Genomic DNA, 17,881 nt, shown 5'->3' with positions numbered 1-17,881 from the left:
GAAGCGCTGAGTGCAGGAGAATTTTCCCACGCTGTCAGTGACGTGCATAAGGTGAGCTCATGTCCAATGAACTCAGCTCACCTCCTGCACGTCACTGACAGCGTGGGAGAATTCTCCTGCACTCAGCGCTTCAGTGTGAGAATTCTCCCACGCTGAAGCGCTGAGTGCAGGAGAATTTTCCCACGCTGTCAGTGACGTGCATGAGGTGAGCCGAGTTCATTGGACATTAACTCGGCTCATCTGGATGCCCTCACAGAGAGACACTGTGGAGCGCAAGCAAGCCTGCGCTTCTCAGTGTCTGCGGGATGACAGGCTGGATGGCAGCGTTCTGCTGCGGTCCAGCCTGTCATCTCGATGTAGCAGAGCTGAAGCTGTCATGGGAAGCATGGAAAGGTAAGGATGATGTTGCTTTATTATTTTTCTTTTATTTCAGGAGATCGTTGACTTCAGCTGGAATGGGCGTGATGGTAAGTATGGTTTAATTTAGAACAATAAAGAATTGTGTGTTTATTTCAATTAAAGGACTTTTTTCTGGGTGTTGTGTTTTTTTTAAATACTTTACTAGAAATTCATGGTGGTCATGTCTAATATTGGCGTGACCCCATGAATTTCGGGCTTAGGGCCAGCTGATAATGCCAAGCTGGCCCTAACCCCTTTATTACCCAGTGAGCCACCGCATCAGGGCCCTGGATGAGTTGGGTACAGCGCCAGAAGATGGCGCTTCTATGAACGCGCCATTTTCCGGGGTGGCTGCGGACTGCAATTTGCAGCGGGGGTGGCCCAGAAAGCTTGGGCCTCCCTGCGCTGCGGATTCCAGCCCCCAGCTGCCTAGTTGTACCTGGCTGGACACAAAAACAGGGCGAAGCCCCACGTCAATTTTCTTTAAATTATTTCATGAAATAATTAAGAAAAAAAGGGCTTCCCTATATTGTTGTGTCCGGCCAGGTACAAATAGGCAGCTGGTGGTTGGGGGCAGCCCGTTCCTGCCTGCTGTACCTGGCTGGACACAAATATAGTGCGAAGCCCCACGTCAATTTTTTTTAAATTATTTCATGAATTTCCTGAAATAATTTAAAAAAATTGAAGTGGGGCTTCGCACCATATTTGTGTCCAGCCAGGTACAGCAGGCAGGAACGGGCTGCCCCCATCCACCAGCTGCCTATTTGTACCTGGCCAGACACAACAATATAGGGAAGCCCTTTTTTTCTTAATTATTTCATGAATTTCATGAAATAATTAAAAAAAATTGAAGTGGGGCTTCGCACTATATTTGTGTCCAGCCAGGTACAGCAGGCAGGAACGGGCTGCCCCCATCCACCAGCTGCCTATTTGTACCTGGCCGGACACAACAATATAGGGAAGCCCTTTTTTTCTTAATTATTTCATGAATTTCATGAAATAATTAAAAAAAATTGAAGTGGGGCTTCGCACTATATTTGTGTCCAGCCAGGTACAGCAGGCAGGAACGGTCTGCCCCCATCCACCAGCTGCCTATTTGTACCTGGCCGGACACAACAATATAGGGAAGCCCTTTTTTTCTTAATTATTTCATGAATTTCATGAAATAATTAAAAAAAATTGAAGTGGGGCTTCGCACTATATTTGTGTCCAGCCAGGTACAGCAGGCAGGAACGGGCTGCCCCCAACCACCAGCTGCCTATTTGTACCTGGCCGGACACAACAATATAGGGAAGGCCTTTTTTTCTTAATTATTTCATGAATTTCATGAAATAATTTAAAAAAAAGTACGTGGGGCTTCGCCCTATTTTTGTGTCCAGCCAGGTACAACTAGGCAGCTGGGGGCTGGAATCTGCAGCGCAGGGAGGCCCAAGCTTTCTGGGCCCCCCCCGCTACAAATTGCAGTCCGCAGCCACCCCGGAAAATGGCGCGTTCATAGAAGCGCCATCTTCTGGCGCTGTACCCAACTCATCCAGGGCCCTGGTGCGGTGGCTCACTGGGTAATAAAGGGGTTAGGGCCAGCTTGGTATTATCAGCTGGCCCCAAGCCCAAAATTCATGGGGTCACGCCAGTATTAGACATGACCGCCATGAATTTCTAGTAAAGTATTTAAAAAAAACACAACACCCAGAATAAAGTCCTTTAATTGAAATAAAGACACAATTCTTTATTGTTCTAAATTAAACCATACTTACCATCACACCCATTCCAGCTGAAGCCAACGATCTCCTGCAATAAAAGAAAAATAATAAACCAACCTCATCCTTACCTTTCCATGGTTCCCACGACAGCTTCAGCTCTGCTACATCGAGATGACTGGCTGGACCGCAGCAGAACGCTGCCATCCAGTCTGTCATCCCGCAGACACTGAGAAGCGCAGGCATGCTTGCGCTCCTCACTGTCTCGCTGTGACGGCATCCAGATGAGCCGAGGTCATGTCCAATGAACTCGGCTCACCTCATGCACGTCACTGACAGCGTGGGAAAATTCTCACGCTGAAGTGCTGAGTGCAGGAGAATTCTCCCACGCTGTCAGTGATGTGCATGAGGTGAGCTCATGTCCAATGAACTCAGCTCACCTCCTGCACGTCACTGACAGCGTGGGAAAATTCTCCTGCAATCAGCGCTTCAGCGTGAGAATTTTCCCACGCTGTCAGTGACGTGCATGAGGTGAGCCGAGTTCATTGGACATGAACTCGGCTCATCTGGATGTCGTCACAGAGAGACGCTGAGCAGCGCAAGCAAGCCTGCGCTTCTCAGTGTCTGCGGGATGACAGGCTGGATGGCAGCGTTCTGCTGCGGTCCAGCCTGTCATCTCGATGTAGCAGAGCTGAAGCTGTCGTGGGAACCATGGAAAGGTAAGGATGAGGTTGCTTTATTATTTTTCTTTTATTGCAGGAGATCGTTGGCTTCAGCTGGAATGGGCGTGATGGTAAGTATGGTTTAATTTAGAACAATAAAGGATTGTGTCTTTATTTCAATTAAAGGACTTTATTCTGGGTGTTTGTGTTTTTTTTAACTTTGACTATGGGGTTAGTAATGGGGGTGTCTTATAGACGCCTCTCCATTACTAACCTGGGCTTGATGTCAGCTGGCATTATAAGCTGACATCAACCCCAACCCTATTACCCCCTGCCACCGCACCAGGGCAGCGTGGAAGAGCGAGGCTAAGTGCCAGAATTGGCGCATCCTATGAATGCACCATTTCTGGGGCGGCTGACGGCTGGTGTTTCTAGCCTGGGAGGGGGCCAATATTCATGGCTCCCTTCCTGGGCTATTAATATCAGCCCCCAGCTGTCTGCCTAGCCTTTGCTAGCTATTAAATTAGGGGGGACCCCACGTCATTTTTTTTGGGGGGTCCCCCATTTTAATAGCTAGTAAAGGCTATGTATTCAGCTGGGGGCTGATATTAGTAGCCTGGGAAGCTCCGTGGGTATTACCCCCTTCCCAGGCTTCAAACATCTGCCCCAGCCGTCTGCTTAACCTCCGCTAGAGCCTAAAATTAAGGGGAACCCCACGCCAATTTTTTTAATAATAAATCCTTTATTTTAATACTAAATGACAAGTACAGTAACCAACACTATCACTGTACTTCATATATATGTGACTGACATGTTTCTATCTATCTAATCTATGTGTGATGCTCTATCTTTCTGTTCTAAATTGTCGGGTACCGCTGCTGAATTGCCGGCCGGCTTTTTTAAAGAGACAGTGCATGAAAACACTATTATTTTTTTAAATAAATCCTTTACACTAAATGACAAGTACAGTAAGCAACACCGTCACTGTACTTATTATATATGTGACTGACATGTTTCTATCTATCTAATCTATGTGTGAAGCTCTATTCTTTCTGTTCTAAATTGTCGGGTACAGATGCTGAATTGCCGGCCGGCTTTTTTAAAGAGACAGTGCATGAAAACACTATTATTTTTTTAAATAAATCCTTTACACTAAATGACAAGTACAGTAAGCAACACCGTCACTATACTTTTTATATATGTGACTGACATGTTTCTATCTATCTAATCTATGTGTGAAGCTCTATTCTTTCTGTTCTAAATTGTCGGGTACAGATGCTGAATTGCCGGCCGGCTTTTTTAAAGAGACGGTGCATGAAAACACTAATATTTTTTTTAATAAATCCTTTACACTAAATGACAAGTGCAGTAACCAACACTGTCACTGTGCTTCTTATATGTGTGACTGACATGTTTCTATCTATCTAATCTATGTGTGATGCTCTATTCCTTCTTGTCTAAATTGTCGGGTACCGGTGTATGCCGCTGCTGAATTTGCCGGCCGGCTTTTTTAAAGAGTGTCTTCTGAGCAGTTTGTCAGCTTTTGGACACCTTTGCAGGTGTTTTCTATGTGTTTCTATGTGTTTTTGTTTGCCTGCCATTGGTTTTAACGGTGTTCGACGGTGTTCTAAGGTGTTCGACGAACAGTTCGACGAACAGTTCCTCGAACATCCCGGTGTTCGACGAACCGAACCGAACCCGAACACTACGGGGGTGGCTCAACACTAGTAACCAGTCAATCACTGTATAATTTAATGAACAGGTCATATAGATAGGCTTACCAATCGAAAACTGTAACACGGATGCTGTGGTTGTATTCAGGCTAGTCGATGTCTGCAAAAAAAAGAAAAAAAGACATATTTAACTTGTGTGTAGCCCATTTATTTTTATGATATATAAATACTATACATTACAGTTTATAGGTCATAAATATTTAGGAATGTCAGCCAAACTTGACAATTTTATTCAAGACATTGACCATTTAATGTGAAAGGTGGTGTGCCAACACTATTCTCTACGGAAACACTATCCTGGACCATATTTTAACATTCCTAACCTTTTAGCTCTTACATGAGATAAGTTACCTCCAGAGGTGTCTGGCATTGGTCTACTCATCTATCAACATTGAGAACACATGCTTCATTATGATAATGTCTGTAAAGCACTACGAAATATGATGGAGCTATGTAAATAACATAAATAAATAATAACAAGCATGTATGAGTATGGCAACGTCAGAAGAAATAGCTATCTGCCTAACAAAACCTAAAATGTATGGCGAGCTCGCACGCTGAGCCTGCATCTTTCCCCGCACATGATGGCTGATTTATTGAGTCTTCAAGTGCCTTTAACAGCCGTGGATGGAGTGGAGTTCAGATTTTGGCTATTAACATTTTAAATCCCGCTGTCAATATCTGATAGCAGAATTTAACATGAGCTAACAGGGGGGAAAATGTCATTCCATGCTCCCATCGGCGTGCCCGTGGGGTGATCGTGGAGTGCTGATGGGTAGCCATGACAGCCGGGGTTCATCACCAAATGAAAACAGTGTATCTACCCCAAAATGGTATCTATAAAAACGTCAGCTCAAGGCTTAAAAAAAAGCCCTCACACTGCCCCATATCTTGAAAAATTAAAACATTACGGGTCTCGGAAAATGGCGACAAAAGCAAACATCTTTTTTTAAAAAATTTTACATTTTTTTTCACTACTTAAATAAAAAAACAATACATGTTTGGTATCTGTGTACTTGTACTGACCTGGAGAATCATAATAAAAAACCTAAAAATCAATTGTGAATTTGCACTTTTTTTGCAATTTCAATGCATTTGGAATTTTACACTGTGTGGTAGAATGAATGGTGTCATTCAAAAGCACAACTCTTCCCGCAAAAAACAAGTTCTTATATGGCTATATTGACGGAAAAATAAAAAAGTTATGGCTCTTGGAAGAAGGGGAGGAAGAAATAAAAACTAAAAAACGGAAAATCGCCAAGTCATGAAAGGGTAAACACGAGTTAACCTATTTACAAAAACCATATAAATCATGAAGTATGCACAATCAAATATAATATGTCTACAATAATAATGTGTCACGCTATAAATATCTAAAATATATTATAATAAATCTTTTTTTTTGTGGAACTTATTTTTATTCCAAGATCTATTAATTAAAATGTACTTTGTTTCTGCGACAACCACCCCTTTAAATATCCCTTTGAGAATTTCCAGTGAATGCCTGTCAGTAAGCTCCTCTTAACAGATTCTTGAGGCCATAGCTCACTTTAAACAGACCCTAAATGATGCTGTATTTCACTTCCCAGAGTTGCAATGACATACAGAAGCACCACAAGTACCTACCCAAAAACTCCCTATTTACTGATATCAAGATCTAATAAATTTCACTAGGATTGCAAGAGTGAAATACTTTTTGTCCCTTAACCACTTTGTGACAAGTGACATACATGTACGCCATACATTGGGTACGGTTGAGTCCACACCATACCAGTTAGATGCTGGATGTGTTATGCAGGGACCTTAACTTGCTGGTATTAACTGACCACAGTGCATTAACTAACCATGGTATTAATTGTGCCCATGGCACATACCTGTCACGGGTGTGTCAGGTTTGACAGACAGTCATACGGGATCCGGTTATAGAAGGTTGTTGCATTTTGCCTTGCAAACATCTTCCTGATCCTTTCATTATTCCTCTCTCTCTAGGACCCAGTGGTAATCTTCACCTTGCTTGGGGACTATACCTTTAGGACCCAGCAGTGATCCTCACCTTCTGCTGCTAATTACCACACCCTTGCTGGATCCTTAAATACACTCAGTTTCTCCAGAGAGTTGCTGGTGATAGAGTTTCCTCTTCTATTCAGGCCTAGAATTCTAGTAGTCGGCTAGAATTTCCTTGGAGTTTCTTTGTGGATTGAAGCTGTGTTCTCTCCGTTGTCATCTTAAAGCTAAGTGTATCCCCTTGTTTATTTCCATGGTTTGTACTTTAGTTTCAGTGGGGCTGACTAGTGGTCACCCCTTCCCCTCCCTACCTAGGGCCTAGCTCTAGGGTCAGCTAGGGCTAAGGTATCCTGCTCGGCGATAGGTGCGGAACCTATTTAGGGTCAATAGGGGAGTCAAGGTGTCGTTAGATCTGCTTAGGGGTCTTTCCCTAGTTGTAGGGCTCCCTCCCCTGTTCCCATCGTTATACGCTGGGTTCTCCCCATACTTAGCGTGACAATACCATTTTTTTTCTCATGTGATGCACAGTCACTGACTGGGCTTCATAGAAGACCGTTATTTTCACCAAATACTTCAGTTACGTGGCATTGCAGTATATAGTACAAGCAATCATGTAATCACAGGTTCAAGTCCCCCAAGGGAACTAAAAAAATAAGGTAAAAAAGTAAAAAAAATTATAATAAAAATATAGAAAAATCTCAATGATTCCCTTTTATGTCTTTAAAAATAAATAAATAATTGTAATTAAAAATCAGTTCAATATATCAAAGCTATCAAATTATTATCCTGAAAAAGAGAGAAAAATTGAATTGAGCCAAAATTGCTGTTTTTCAGTTGCCGCACTTCCCCTCAAAAATGCTATAAAAATCAAACATCTATGTACCCCAGAATGGTAAAAACATCAGCTCATTCTGCAAAAAAACAAGCCCTCACACAACTCCATTGACAACAAATAAAGAAGAAAGTGGGACATAGCCCCCCTTTTTTAACACATTTCTGAATCGTATTTTTCAACACTTGAAGAAGCACTCCATTCATATTTTTTTAATTAAATGTGTGTATACTGTATGTGCATAAAATGTAGTGTGAGTAAATATATTAATATACTCACGTACTGCTGCTCTCTCCAGTGTCCAGCGCCGTTCTGTTCCGCTTCTCAGTGATGTCACCACTTTGCAGAGACTCTACATGCTGAGCTCTGCGTGATCGGGAAGTGACTTTTACAATGTAAATCTATGGAGCATCAGAACGAGGCCATAGGCTTACATTGTAAAAGAGACTTCCGGCGGAGCAGAACGGTGCTAGATCCTGGAGAGCAGTGGTAATGGTAGGTATCTTAATACACTAACACTACATTACATGCATATACACACACATTTAATAAAAAAGCAATATAGAAGGGAAACCAAAGGTGGAATTGTGTTTTTTTTCCCCACCATTTTACTGCCCATTGAATGATGGTAAAATGCATCATTCAAAACTTAAACTCACCCTACAAAAAACAAATCCTCATATGGCTATGTCGATGGAAAAAAATGTTATGGCTCTTGGAAGAAGGAGAGAAAAAAACGAAAACGCAAAAAGAAAAAGTGTCAAAAAAGGGTTAAAAAGGACAAGGTTTTATAATATTGCATTTATATTAATTTGTATATTTCAAATCTCTACTGTACAATAATATGAATGTCTAATTATAGATCCTCTTGCACTGCCAGATAATCATCTGATCATTCTCATCGGGTCTTTTACTATACAATAGCAAAACTGAGCCATGTACGGCCTAATGTTCTAACATTGCTTTACAAACTCTTATTCTCTTAACAATGTATGATGAAAAATCAACTTTCAACATTAAAGTGGTAATGAAACTCAATAGAAAAGTGTAAGAAGTACACGGTAAAGTTAAAACAAAACCGTTCACATGATTTCTTTCCTATATGCAGGTTGGAATATAAACTTACGATCTCTCTTGGACCATATGGATCGCAAAATGTAACAGCACTTCCATGCATGATTGCACCACAAAGTTCTCCAACTTCACAGTTTTTGCATGGTGTCCTAAATAATAAAAAACAAAGAACATGAATTATTATTAATAACATTTCCCCTAAAAAGACAGACTAAAGAAAAACTTCCAATTCGTCAGCTGCTTTCAAATAAGTTAGAGCAGTTGCAGAGGAAATAATATGATAAAAGAGTGTACTTCACCAGTTCACCAATCGAGGACTATGGTATATTGTTGTTTTTGAGAAGTTCTATAGTATAGCAATAACTCAGAATATTGATAAAACAAAATAAAATTATGTATTAAACATTCTGTCTGTCTTCATAATTAATCATTGTATCTTTTAAGTACATTAAAATCAAACAAAGGCAACCTCGATCACTGAATTAACACCTTGCTATCTAAGATTATTTTAAGAACTTTTTGAAGTAGCTGCATACTGTATCAGATGATTGTCATAGAAAATATTAGGATCTTTGAAGCCACTGTTGAGAAGGGGAATTGATTAGCTTCAAGAGGTAGTCACCGGAAATGGTTTTCACTTCACAGGTGTGCCCTGTCAGGTTTAATAAGTGGGATTTCTTGCCTTATAAATGGGGTTGGGACCATCAGTTGTGTTGTGCAGAAGTCAGGTGGATACACAGCTGCTAGTCCTACTGAATAGACTGTTAGAATTTGTTTTATGGCAAAAAAAAAGCAGCTAAGTAAAGAAAAACGAGTGACCAACATTACTTTAAGAAATGAAGGTCAGTCAGTCCGAAAAATTGGGAAAACTTTGAAAGTGTCCCCAAGTGCAGTTGCAAAAACCATCAAGCGCTACAAAGAAACTGGCTCACATGAGGACCGCCCCAGGAAAGGAAGACCAAGAGTCACCTCTGCTTCTGAGGATAAGTTTATCCGAGTCACCAGCCTCAGAAATCGCAGGTTATCAGCAGCTCAGATTGGAGACCAGGTCAATACCACACAGAGTTCTAGCAGCAGACACATCTCTACAACAACTGTTAAGAGGAGACTTTGTGCAGCAGGCCTTCATGCTAAAATAGCTGCTAGGAAACCACTGCTAAGGACAGGCAACAAGCAGAAGAGACAAGTTTGGGCTAAAGAACACAAGGAATGGACATTAGACCAGTGGAAATCTGTGCTTTGGTCTGCTGAGTCCAAATTTGAGATCTTTGGTTCCAACCACCGTGTCTTTGTGCGACACAGAAAAGGTGAACGGATGGACTCTACATGCCTGGCTCCCACCGTGAAGCATGGCAGAGGAGGTGTGATGGTGTGGGGGTGCTTTGCTAGTGACACTGTTGGGGATTTATTCAAAATTGAAGGCATACTGAACCAGCATGGCTACCACAGCATCTCGCAGCGGCATGCAATTCCATCCGGTTTGCGTTTAGTTGGACCATTATTTATTTTTCAACAGGACAATGACCCCAAACACACCTCCAGGCTGTGTAAGGGCTATTTGACCAAGAGGGAGAGTGATGGGGTGCTACGCCAGATGACCTGGCCTCCACAGTCACCAGACCTGAACCCAATCGAGATGGTTTGGGGTGAGCTGGACCGCAGAGTGAAGGCAAAAGGGCCAACAAGTGCTAAGTATCTCTGGGAACTCCTTCCAGATTGTTGGAAGACCATTTCCGGTGACTACCTCTTGAAGCTCATCCAGAGAATGCCAAGAGTATGCAAAGCAGTCATCAAAGCAAAAGGTGGCTACTTTGAAGAACCTAGAATATAAGACATATTTTCAGTTGTTTCACCCTTTTTTGTTAAGTATATAATTCCACATGTGTTAATTCATAGTTTTGATGCCTTCAGTGTGAATGTACAATTTTCATAGTCATGAAAATACAGAAAAATCTTTAAATGAGAAGGTGTGTCCAAACTTTTGGTCTGTACTGTAGGTTTAAGAGGAGGAAAATCTAAAAAAAAATGTAAGCAAAAAATGTGGTCGTGATGCCCTGTTAAGCGAGAGGGGGTCTGCTGCTGACACTGTTATAGGGGTAATGTCCCCCAATTCTGTTAGTATCCCCCATCCTGTTATATATGGCCCCCTCCTTCCTGTTATACGTGGCCCTCATCCCCATCCTGATATACATGGCACCCCAATGCACCATCCTGGTATGCATGGCCCCCTCATCCCTCTTCCTGGTATGTATGGCACCCTTCATCCTGTTATGTATGACCCCCCTCGCACCCATCCTGGTATGTATGGCACCTTCATCCCTCTTCCTGGTATGTATGGTACCTTCATTCCTCTTCCTGGTATGTATGGCACTCTTCATCCCTGTATGTATGGCCCCCCTCATCCTGGTATGTATGGCCCCCTTCATCCATGTATGTATAGCCCGCCCTATCCTTCCTCCCTGTATATATGGCCGCCCTCATCATGGTATGTATGGCCCCCTTCATCCCTGTATGTATGAACCCCTTCATCCCTGTATGTATGACCCCCTCATCCTGGTATGCTTGGCACCCCCTGATCCCCGTCACGCTGCACAGAAAAAAATAAACTTTCATACTCCCCTCCTCTCTCCTCCAGCGCTGCGTCTCGCTCTGTGCCGGAATAGTCACTGCTTCCCACGCCGGGACTGCGTGCGTGGGGAGCAGTGACCATTCATTCTCCCTAATAGCACGCACGCTGAAGTCGCAGCGCGGCTCCTGCTGCGCTCGGCTGTCAGCGTGCCTGCTATTAAAGGCTATGAATATTCACCACACCACTGGGGAGCAGTGACTATTCCAGCACAGAGCGAGACACAGCGCTGGAAGAGAGAGGAGGTGAGTATGAAAGTTTATTTTTTTTCTGTGCAGCGTGACGGAAATCAGGGGGTGCCAAGCATATCTGGATGAGGGGGCCATACATACAGGGATGAAGGGTGCCATACATACTGGGATGAGGAATGAGGGGGTCCATACATACAGGGATGAGGGGTGCTATACATACCAGGAACCGCGCTGCGGGCAGTTATTAAGAAAAATTCATATTTACTGCTCCCCACACCCATGGGCATGGGGAGCAGTGAATATTCATTTTCTTTTGTAGCGGGCACAGTGTAGGCTGCAGCTGGCGGCTGCTGCCTCCTGTGCATGGCTACTCCGCCACTGTCACTTCCCCCACATCCCCCACGACCCACAGCCACAGAATTTATGTATGTCAGACTATAAGATGCACCCCCCACTTTCCTCCAAAATTTTGGAGGAAAAAAGTGCGTCTTACAGTCCGAAAAATACGGTAGTTATAGATTGGACAGGTAATTGAGACAGAAAAGGTACATGTGTTTACACATATATAGCAAAGTGGAAGAGGCTTTGTCTCCAGGAAATATATCCTGAAATTAAATGACACCTGGGTTCCCTCAGAGGAAATGTTATACTTTACAATAGATGGCTGTCTCTGAAAAAAATTGGGAATATTAGGGTTTGTATAGATCCGATATGAGACACTTTCTGCTTCAGGGCAAATCGGGAAAGAAGATGCATGTTTTTTTCATAACTTTAACACCTGCCTATAAGCAACAAATCCATAGTACCAGATAACTGACACCAGCCATGTCATGTTTGGTCTCTGGGGAAAGGTAAAATCCCAATAAAAAATATGGCGGCGATCTCAAACTAATGCGGTTGTTAGGAGTAACGATATCTCATAACTTCAGAATTTCATAAAATCCTGAAGGGATAAGAATATCCCACAATCTGGCCCACGTGAGGTCATCGAGGAAGAGTATGTGGGTGTAACTCAGGTGCTGATAAAAAGCCAATCCAAATTATGATCTGTGTTCCTGTAGAGAGATATGTAGTGATGAGCGAACAATAAAATGCTCAGGTACTCGTTGCTCGGGTCGAGCAAATTGGAATACTCTGGTGCTTGACCCGAGCAACGAGCCCAATGTAGGTCTATGGGAAACTCGAGCATTTTTCAGGCGGCTCCCTCCGGCGGTCTGCAGAGGGCTTAAAAATTGCCCAAATCGATGGGAACAGTGCTCAAATGACATGGGCACAGCATGGGGAAGACCCCTGGAAGCATCTCTGACTCCCAGATCACTGCTGTCACCAATGTGGTCAGAGTATTACACCACTTTTATGGACTCACAATGAAACATACAAAAAAGAAACCAAAATGGATTTTCCTGGGAAATATGTTAAGGAACATCCTTTCCAGGGTAATGACTTGTATATAAGGCAAAATAAATAATCAAAAACAAAAATACTCCTCCACAACTTGGGCTATGTTCGAACGTAGCGTTTTTGATGCGTTTTTGCACTTTTGAATTGCTTTCAACCAAGTCAAATGCATTTACCAGGAAATGTCATTTTAACATTTTACAACCTTATCTGGCCATGTGGTGTGTGACACATGATCAGACACATGCATACAGTGCTGAAAAGACATGGGAAAATCATGGGGAAGACCTCTGGAAGCATCTCTGACTCCCAGGTCACTGCCTAAAAGTGTGCCCATCATAAGTGATCCTTGGCGCATGCGAAAATGCCTCCCGCCATACACCTGTCATTGCAGACTTGCAACAATCACCGTCCACGTCATTGTTGCACTGCAGCGTTCAGTTGTCCCTACCCCATTCCTTGGAATGCAAGCGCAAGTATGCAGGCAGCCACCCACCCACAGGCTGCAATACTATAATGCCAAATTTTTGACAGCTGCTTGCACTTGAAATGTGGCCTTTTAGGCTCGTGGAGGCGGAAGCTTTTCACAACTGGCCGAGTGTCCATACTCGGTCCTCAGCCGCCACTATATTTCCCGGTATCGCCTCAGTCTTCCACAAGCACGGGTCCCACAACATTACCCGTGCACTCACCAGTGCACTTACTGGGAAGGACCGCCTAACCACAAACATGTGGACAGGTGAATGTGGCCAGGAACGGTACAGAGCCAGTCCACAACTTTTTTTGCTAAGTGTTGTATTTAGCTCGGTGAAAGGACTGGCAGAGAGGGAAACCATATCTACCCTGCGTGTCATTTCTCCCAGGAAGTCCTGTAATTGAGCTTGTTGCAGAAGCAATGGCAGCTCATCCAACATCAACTTGCACTTGTCAGTGGTGCTTTGACACACACACACATCTTTCTTTGCGCATTTCATTTCTTGAATACAGAGTTGGACAATGGCCTGATCTGCAATGCGTTTTGAAAAATAACATGCATAAGCATGGCCGATCCAAATTAAAAAAGCAGCCATAGAGTGTCCGGGAACCTTCCCCCACACTTTTCTTAGCCAGGGCTGCTTTTCGGCAGGGTTGAATGGGCCCACCAGAGAACCGGAGACTCCTCCTGCGTTCCCTGGCTTCTCCTTCAGGAGAGTTCATAGTGTTGAGTTGAGGCCATGATGATGATAGAGGCCACCATCTGCTTAGTTTTCTGTTACTTGGAATGCAAGTGCAAGCATGCAGCCAGCCACCCACCCACCCATAGGCCGCAACACTAAACTGCCAGATTTCTGGGCAGCTCTTTGCACTTGAAATATGGCCTTTTAAGCTCGTGGAGGCAGAAGCTTTTCACAACCTCATGCCGGCGGCGGCCAGGTGTCCATACTTGGTCCCCAGCCGCTACTATATTTCCCGGTATCGCGTCTGCCTTCCACAAGCACGGGTCCCACAATATTACCCGTGCCCTCCCCAGTGCACTTACTGGGAAGGACCGCCTAACCACAAACACGTGGACAGGTGAATGTGGCCAGGGACGGTATGGAGCCAGTCCACATCTTTTTTGGCTGACAGTTGTATTTAGCTCGGTGAAAGGACTGGCATAGAGGGAAACCGTATCTACCCTGCGTGTCATTTCTCCCAGGAAGTCCTCTAAAGCTGCTTGCACTTGAAATGTGGCCTGAACATTACTGCTGGTACTTTTCTGTGGGAATTTGCTTGCCTCCTACCAGCCTGGAATATTTCCAGCAAACTGTGGTATGACGCCATGGTATTAGCACTGCCCCCAGTACCAGTAGATAAGCCATCCCCAATTTCCTTCTCAGGAATTTTATTTGGTAGACTGAGTGGCTGCCCAAATACATTTTCTCACAAAGGAGCTGAAGATAGAGTGGCAGTAGGTGCAAGTTTTTCCAGCCTGTTAGATATTAGAGGGTGAACGGCAGCACATTGGATCAGTGGTTAGCACTGAAGCCTTGCAATACTGGGATCCTGGGTTCAAATGACAGCAAGGACAACATCTGAAAGGACTTTGTATGTTCTCCCCGTGTTTGCGTGTGTTTCCTCCTCAGTAAAAAAAAAGCTATAGAGTGTCCGGGAACCTTCCCACACACTTTTCTTAGCCAGGACTGCTTCTCAGCAGGGTCTGACGGTCCCACCAGAGAATCCTCTGGTGTGCCTTGGCTTCTACCTCAGGAGAGTTCATGATAGCGCTAACTTTGCAGCTGCTATGGGGCTCTTGAGCGGGTGAGAAAGGTTAGCCCTCAGAATCAAATCCTCTGGTGGGCAAAATGTTTTTCAATCTGAAACAGCTTCTCAGTGGGAGTTATATTTCACTACAGCCATATTCTTTAGCTGGGTGAAAGGAGTGGCATAGAGGGAAACCGTATCTACCCCGGCTGTCATTTCTCCGTCACCAGGTTCCGCCCATTGTCACACACGACCATGCCTGGCTGTATGTTCAGCGGTGAGAGCCACAGATCAGGCTGCTGTGTTACAGCTTTCAACAACTCTGCAGCGCTGGGCGGTTTGTCAATTAAGCATTAAGCATGTTATCTTCAGCACAGCCTGTTGCCGCTTGGCCAAGGCAGTGCTGCAGTGCTGTCAGCTTGTGACTGATGTAATCATTTCGGAGATGAAGGAGGAGGTGCATGAGCTGAACAATGTGATTACATTGAGGTTAAATTGGTGACGCTGTTTTCTATACTAAAGCAAGATCCTATTGTTTTTTTTTTTTTTACGACAAATGCATTCACCGGGAAATGTCATTTTAACATTTTACAACCTTATCTGGCAATGTGGTGTGTGACAAATCATCAGACACATCCTTTTTTATTTATGATGGAAGGACTCTGAAAGTCATAAAGCTTATTTTTACAGGGACATCAGACGGCCCTTACTATTCTTAAAAGGCCAGCAGTCGGCCATAGCTACTGTTAGAGAGCCATCAGCAGGCTATGTTAAGTTGTTCCCATTATTAACAAGTGGGTCTCCTATACTGTTATTGCGTATCCAGTGAATGCAAGGGCTGCCAAAAATTTGGACGCAACCCAATCCTTTGAAGAGACATAGAGGAGGGTCTCAGTAAAAAAAATGTTCCCATTATAAAGGAGCGGGTCTCCTATAGTGATAATGCCCATGCTGTGACTGCAAGGGCAGCCAAAATTTGGGAAAAACCCCACTAAGAATTTAAAGACACATAGAGCAGGGCCACAGTAACAAGGTACGACATGTTCCCATTAGAAAGCAGAGGGTCTGCTATACAGTTATAGGGTATGCAGTGAGTTCAACGGCTGACCAATTTTAGGAAAAACCCAACTAAGAATTTAAAGACACATAGAGCAGGGCCACAGTAACAAGCACGGCATGTTCCCATTAGAAAGGAGAGGGTCTGCTATACAGTTATAGGGTATGCAGTGAGTCCAACGGCTGACAAATTTTAGGAAAAAACCCACTAAAAATTTAAAGACACACAGAGCAGGGCCACAGTAACAAGTACGACATGTTCCCATTAGAAAGGAGAGGGTCTGCTATACAGTTATAGGGTATGCAGTGAGTTCAACGGCTGACCAATTTTAGGAAAAACCCCACTAAGAATTTAAAGACACATAGAGCAGGGCCACAGTAACAAGGTACGACATGTTCCCATTAGAAAGAAGAGGGTCTGCTATACAGTTATAGGGTATGCAGTGAGTCCAACGACTGACCAATTTTAGGAAAAAACCCACTATGAATTTAAAGACACACAGAGCAGGGCCACAGTAATGACAAATTCCCTTTAGAAAGGAGAGACTCTCACATAGTGTTGGCCTATGCAGTGAATGCAAGGGCTACCAAAAATTTGGAGGCACTTCAATGACCCTTGGAAGAGACGTGGAGGAGGGCCTCATAAAAAAATGTTCCCATTAGAAAGGAGCGGGCCTCCTATACTTGTAATGCCCATGCACTAAGTGTATGGGCTGACAAACATTTACCCCTGAGGGGTATACATGAACATACTGTATAAAAAAATTTTTTCACGGGCATCATAAACACCCTTTAAAAAAATTATGTGGGTGTTGCATCACGGACCACGGTCACCCTGGTGATATGGTGGTGGAGGATGAGGAGAAGGAGGAGAACAAGAGCAAATAGATAAAATCAGGAAGCGTATACCCATGTGTGGGTGTGGAAAGGTGCATAGGAATACACCTCCCAAGAAAAGACACTGGATTTGAGTTTATCTTACGCTGCTATCATTCGGTGGTGTTGAGAAGTCTGGCCCAATCCAGCCCTTGTTAATTTTTATAAGAGTCAGCCTGTCAGCATTTTCAGTTGACAGGCGGATGCGCTTATCAGTTGTAATTCCACCAGCGGCACTAAAAACCCGCTCTGATAAAACGCTGGCGGCAGGGCAGGCCAGGACCTCCAAGGCATAGAGAGCCAGTTCATTCCACGTATCCAGCTTGGATACCCAATAATTATAAGGCACAGCGGAATCATGGAGGACGTTGGTACGGGCGGCAAGGTACTCCCTCAGCATCTTCCCAAACTTTGCACTCCTTGTGAGAGTACCCCGTGCCTCAGGGCCTGTGCGATGGGAGGGTCTGAGAAAACTCTCCCAGAACTTTGACATTGTTCCCCTGCCTCTGCTGGATTTAAGTTGTGTCTCTCTAGCCTGTACTCCTTGGTTGTCTAACGAAGTGTGCCCTCTGCCGCCAGCGTTTTCAGATGGGAAATTTTTTAATAGTTCTGCAACAAGGGCCTTCTGGTACTGCCCCATTTTTGTAGACCTGTCCGCCTCAGTAATAAGAGATGTAACGTTCTCCTTGTAGCATGGGTCTAGAAGTGTCACCAACCAGTAATGACTGTCACCCAAAATTTTGAGAACACGAGGGTCATGGGAAAGGCAGCGTAACAAACTCAGCAATGCGTGCCAGACTACTAACAGGCAAGACTTCCGTGTCCTCACCAAGAGGATGACTGACCAAGCTCTCCTCCTCCTCCTCTCTGTCCTCTGGCCATCCACGCTGAACAGAGGGTATGACAGCTGTGCAGGTAGTATCGTCTATAGTTCATGAAACTAGCTCCTGTCCTTCCTCCTCCTCTTCCTCATTGTCACCCAATCCACGTTGGGATGAGATGAGGCTTGGCTGTGTGTAATCACCCTGTATGGTTCCTTGCTCCATCTCATCCTGCTCCGCCTGCAATGCATCCTCTTTGATAGTGAGCAGAGAGCGTTTCAGAAGACAG

General features: G+C 44.1%; 1 protein-coding gene across 6 annotated transcripts in view; it reads right to left on the bottom strand.

Annotated features, from left to right (window-relative positions):
* The window catches only part of RELN (reelin), an 895,263-nt gene that overhangs the window by 428,554 nt on the left and 448,828 nt on the right, over window positions 1-17,881 (bottom strand). For all 6 annotated transcript variants that reach the window (XM_073652257.1, XM_073652259.1, XM_073652258.1 and 3 more), the window contains exons 7-8: window positions 8,454-8,550; window positions 4,540-4,591 (exon numbers count right to left, since the gene is read on the bottom strand). In XM_073652257.1, the coding sequence (XP_073508358.1) occupies window positions 4,540-4,591; window positions 8,454-8,550 (149 nt within the window). The remainder of the gene's footprint in view (window positions 1-4,539; window positions 4,592-8,453; window positions 8,551-17,881) is intronic.

The sequence above is a fragment of the Phyllobates terribilis genome, unplaced genomic scaffold (genome assembly GCF_046119375.1).
Source record: "Phyllobates terribilis strain yellow unplaced genomic scaffold, ASM4611937v1 Scaffold_11__3_contigs__length_659146591, whole genome shotgun sequence".
NCBI lineage: Eukaryota > Metazoa > Chordata > Amphibia > Anura > Dendrobatidae > Phyllobates > Phyllobates terribilis.
The sequence above is the reverse complement of the archived record's forward strand: the minus strand, read 5'-3'. Positions and strand labels throughout refer to the sequence as shown.